The 4,673-nt window shown below is 42.7% G+C and overlaps 1 protein-coding gene across 1 annotated transcript in view; it reads left to right on the plus strand.

Annotated features, from left to right (window-relative positions):
• Positions 1 to 2,168: 2,168 nt before the first annotated feature.
• Positions 2,169 to 4,673, plus strand: part of LOC101849347 (myb-like protein X) — a 27,173-nt gene continuing 24,668 nt past the window's right edge. The window contains exons 1-2 of the mRNA XM_035972447.1: positions 2,169 to 2,241; positions 4,339 to 4,549. Of these exons, the coding sequence (XP_035828340.1) occupies positions 2,169 to 2,241; positions 4,339 to 4,549 (284 nt within the window). The remainder of the gene's footprint in view (positions 2,242 to 4,338; positions 4,550 to 4,673) is intronic.

Consider the following 4,673-nt stretch of genomic DNA (forward strand, 5'->3'; position numbering starts at 1 on the left):
GCTTACCTAATCAGCGCGTCTGGGTGCTTATAACTGTGGCCCGAAAGGGGTGAACAGGGTATATGCGACAATGAAACTGACTGCTATGCACATGTTCCCTTTAACTCTATTGGTTGACTCTTCCAGCCTCACTTTAAGCTTACTTAATCAAAGCTTGTGATTGCTTATGGAGTGGTCCGATAGGGGCGAACAGGCTATTTCTGTGGCAATGAAACGGTTTTGAAGGTTAGGCATAGTCTATTCTTCATTGGTGATTATGAACGTCTTTTTACATTTAATTTATGAGGTTTACGTCTGTGGGTGAATTTGACTGCGACAATGTTTCAAAATTAGGAAGGGAAGCAGTGATTATTTGATTATATAGACGCTTCGCCTCTGCCCTTTGCAATACTGAAAGGTTATTTAGGAGACAGAACCTCAGAGTTTAACGTTCATCTCCAATAGGACTGAGCAAAATCGGAAAATTCATTAAAAGTGCCTTTCCCATAGGACACAGCGTTGAAACGAGCTAAGCCTCGAACCTAAGAACCCACAATCTCAAGATTAAGAGTCCAGCTGCCTGAACTCTAGACTACTGATGCAACATTGGGGTGTAGGCCTACTGAGTACTATGGAGTATTTTATTGTTGTACTGAGTACTTTACTGAACTATTTTGGTGTTTCCTGAGAGCAATGATGTATTTTGATGTTAAACTGAGCATTGCACTTTATTAGGAATTTGTACCTACTGTGTTGGGAAATTATACTGAGTACTGTGCTGTGCTTTGATTTTGTACTTACTGCAATGTATTTTGATGGTGTAGCGAGCACTATACTGTTTTATGTTGTTGTACTGAGCGCTATGAGCATCATCCAGAAATACTCCCTAAAACGTGTACTTGGTGTCTTTAGATCCTGCACAATACCAAAAATGACATCATAAAGATGACGATCTCCACCAGCCCACCCCCCCCTCTTCCTTGCCATCCTGTTGGTTTTTTTAAAGTAAGTGTTTTATGGCGCTCGCAACTCTGTCATCCTGAAATTCAGAAGATGGATTTTATGACCTGGGGCATCTACTGACCATGTCTGCGTCGTCTTCTGTTGCAGTAGTTGTCCTATGTTGAAAACATCCAAATGGCAAAAGAGGGAGAGGAAGACCTAAAGAGACCTACATTAAACAGTCAAGACCGAGATTAAGCAATAAAGAGTCTCCTCGAGAAGTGGACAAAAAACAGAACCAAGTGGCGACCTCTTTCAGTTTTAGTAAGGTTTTACGGCACTCGCAACTGCATAAGCTCATTTGAGCGCAAAAAGGGGGGGGGGATGTCAACAGAGAAGTCCAAATGGGGGCTCGGCTTTCTCTGCTCACCTCTCTTGCCACAACAGCACAAAGTCTGCTTCGGAGTATCAAGGCACCCTGGAAATAGCAGTTCACAAGAGAGTGACAAACATATAAAAGAAGAAAAGGAAAATGACGATAGCAAGGATGAGGACAGAAGAAGCAGCAGTTCCCGCCATGTGTTTCAAGTACAGTATGAGCATGACATTGATAAATCAGCCCATTTACAATTCTACTGTGCATAAGAACATGCTAATATCTCCCCATTGGGAATGGTCTAAAGACACTTCAATAAGTAGCACTGCCCTGGGGGTGGGGGGAGCGACCTCTGGGTGCGGTACGTATGCACATCACCAAGAGAACAGGGTTCAGTAAAGACTGTCTTCAAACCAGTAAGTCGAGAATTGAGAATAATTTGAAAATAGAACTGAGAAAAACGATTGAAATTACAATGAAGTGGATGGGGGTGTGTCAGTCTCGCTAGTGATCGGAGGAAAAAATCGCTATATGTCCCCCCCCCCCCTCTTCACATCTTTAATCTCTGCTCCAAGTCCACCTGTTTGTCATTCTTCCCTTTGATAGAATTTCTTTGCTGTGGCATAGATAATAATATTTAAAAAATGAAATACGAGAAGTAAGTAACCACCTAAAAAATCTCATTCTTTCTTGATCTTGAGTCACAGCTGACAAAATGTTTGGGTTTTTTTTGTTTACGTTTCCGTTAACCTAGAACTAAGAGTTGGGTTATTGGGGATCATAAAAGGACTGCGTTTAACCGTCATTTGCAGAAGTTAAGTGTCAGCTTAACCGTAGATTCCTGGTTTAAAAAACCCTGTTCGGAGACAGGATGAAAGAGATCCGGCTGGGGCCTGCCCCGTCCATCAGATGCGTGGATTCTCCGCACGCCGGTGGTGTGCTCTGTTTGTAGGCACGGGCCACATCAACAATTTGTTCCCCCCAGTCTGTGTGCTCGGCTCGCGGACGCAGGCCCCGGATTCTAAAAGTTGCTTCCAAAGATATTTAAGTTTTCTCGGTCCCCGAGTCTCCCCTTTAACTAGAGTCATTTCGTGTGGGTCCCCGTATTCGCCGTGTTGAACTCTCTAGCTTAAATGAAATTATTCCCAACTCTTGCCTGTAGCTCATGAAGAAATTGTGGGATCGTCTTTGATCAACCTTAAGCTCATTAAAATGTAGAGACACCGATAGGAGATGACTTGAAGCCCTCATTGTCTGCAGATGATTCACCAACATTAGACATTCTCTCTACGCCCGGACTCTCTCGTCATCAAAACAACTACTGAACACTTTTGTGCATGATTTACCAACGACAATTTCTTTGATCTGCAACATTTCACTCTAGGACCCCAAAGAACTTCTGAATACGATGGCGTCTAGTTGTTATACGTTTACTTTTGTTGAAGTTGTTATAATAATGTTCTGTGTTGCCGCTCACTTCCTTGGTAAGTCAAAGATATGTTTTTAACTTTTTGCATTTTCTAGAATGTGCCGTTTGCAGTTTTAGTGATGCTGCACTTTGTTAGTGAAATGACTTCATTAAAACTGAGTAAAAGCAAGATTGTCGAGAGAGTTTTGACAAAAATAATGCCACGGCCTCAATCCAAGACAAGCCTCGCTTACTGCTGTCTTCATTTAACATTTCTCTTTGGGGTCTTGGAAGTAGACAAGTTCAATGTCAAATACATTTTACCTTTATAGAATCAATTAATAAAACTATTCACTTCTGTTTTTAAAACCCATAAAGCGTCAGGATTTTGAGCCCTTGATAGTTGATATCACAGGAGTGAAGCCTTATTCGTTCACATTCCATGGATTTCCGTAGATAATGGTGTTATATTAGTATTAGTTTTGCAGGAACAGAAAAGCGCTGTTGTTTTCCCTAGGATGGAAGTAGAGGGAGAGCTCCTGATGATTTCGTGCCCCGCGGCACGGTGTGAGAAACGATGATGATGATGATTAGATTTTCATCTTTGTAAGTAATGTATAGTTGTTCAAGAGGCTGGATCTCCGAATTTTACGTCTATCTCCGATAGGACCCTGATATCAATTCGGGAGACTTGAAATTTAGTAAAATAAGATAGGTTCAAGAGTGTCTCATTGCCTATTCAGTGTTTAGCCCAAGGCTTTTTTTCAGCTGTTAAGTACGACTGTAAAGTAGACCTGGCAATTAACGGGTTAAGGATTCAGCCCGGGGTCGTCAACGTAGCCAATGTGGACCGATCTAGACAAGCCTCCTCGATCTGCCTTTTTCTCGATACCGAACATATTTCTCTCATAGCTGAACATAAGTGTTGCTGTGATTTAGAAATTGTGAGGTGTAGAATCAAGCTCCGATATGCCTTGATTGCTGTCAACCTGTATGCCTTTCAAACACCCCCCCCCCCTTTTCTTTCCCCAGCTTCACTATAATTGTCTCTCTATCGTAAGATCTCTTTTTTCCTTTCTTTCTTTCTCTCGCTGCTGCCTCACTCTTTATTTTCTCCGTTTCCTTTTCTCATCTCCCTCTCTTTACTCTTTCTGTCTACCCTGTCTCTCCCTTTCCCTTCCCTCTCCCACTCTTTCAATCTCTCTCTCTCTCTCTCTCTCTCTCTTTCTCTCTCTTTCTCTCTCTCTCTCTCTCTGTCTGTCTTTCGATGCCCTCTCCCTCTCCCCCTCTCTTTATTAATCTTTCTGTAGCATCAAAGTGTCTGACTCCTCTTCTTCCCTCCCTTTTTTTCTCTTTATCTACCTCTCCCCTTCCAGCCCCAATCTTTTACGTCTCTCTTTATCTCTTTCTGCTCCCCCCTTTCATTCCTCCCCCTTTCGTTTTCCCTCCACTTCCTCCCTCTCTTTTTCATTCTTTTCAGTTACTCTACCAGTCTTTATCTCTTCCTCTCGCGGTCTCCCCATCTCTTCCCTTCTATAATATCATTAATGTATGCATACATATCAAGGCGTACCAAAATGCATACAAAAGAAACTCAGTAGTATACGTAAACTCCCAATGTGTTGTCAAATAGATTTGGTCTCCCCAGAATCTCGCGGTGACGTCACAACCCAGTCAGAAATGAAACAAGGGCAACAATCCTGCTCGTCCAGCCTGCTTCGCCAGTCACAAACATGCTTCACACAGCTAGCCGAGGCAGTCAACGCGGGAGCGAACTCAGGCCCTCTGGCGGGATCAGGGGGAATGACTCTAGACTACAGCCAGATCAAAGCCTACTGTGAAAGGTTTGTCTCCCTTTGCTTGTAGAGATTATCGGGATTTTTGTCACTCTTTATTTTGAAGTCTCCAAATTAACTGCTGTTCATTGTTCTTTGAGCTTTCTTCATTTTCTCCCTTTTTTACCCCCCC

The sequence above is a fragment of the Aplysia californica genome, unplaced genomic scaffold (assembly GCF_000002075.1).
Source record: "Aplysia californica isolate F4 #8 unplaced genomic scaffold, AplCal3.0 scaffold00022, whole genome shotgun sequence".
NCBI classification, from domain to species: domain Eukaryota; kingdom Metazoa; phylum Mollusca; class Gastropoda; order Aplysiida; family Aplysiidae; genus Aplysia; species Aplysia californica.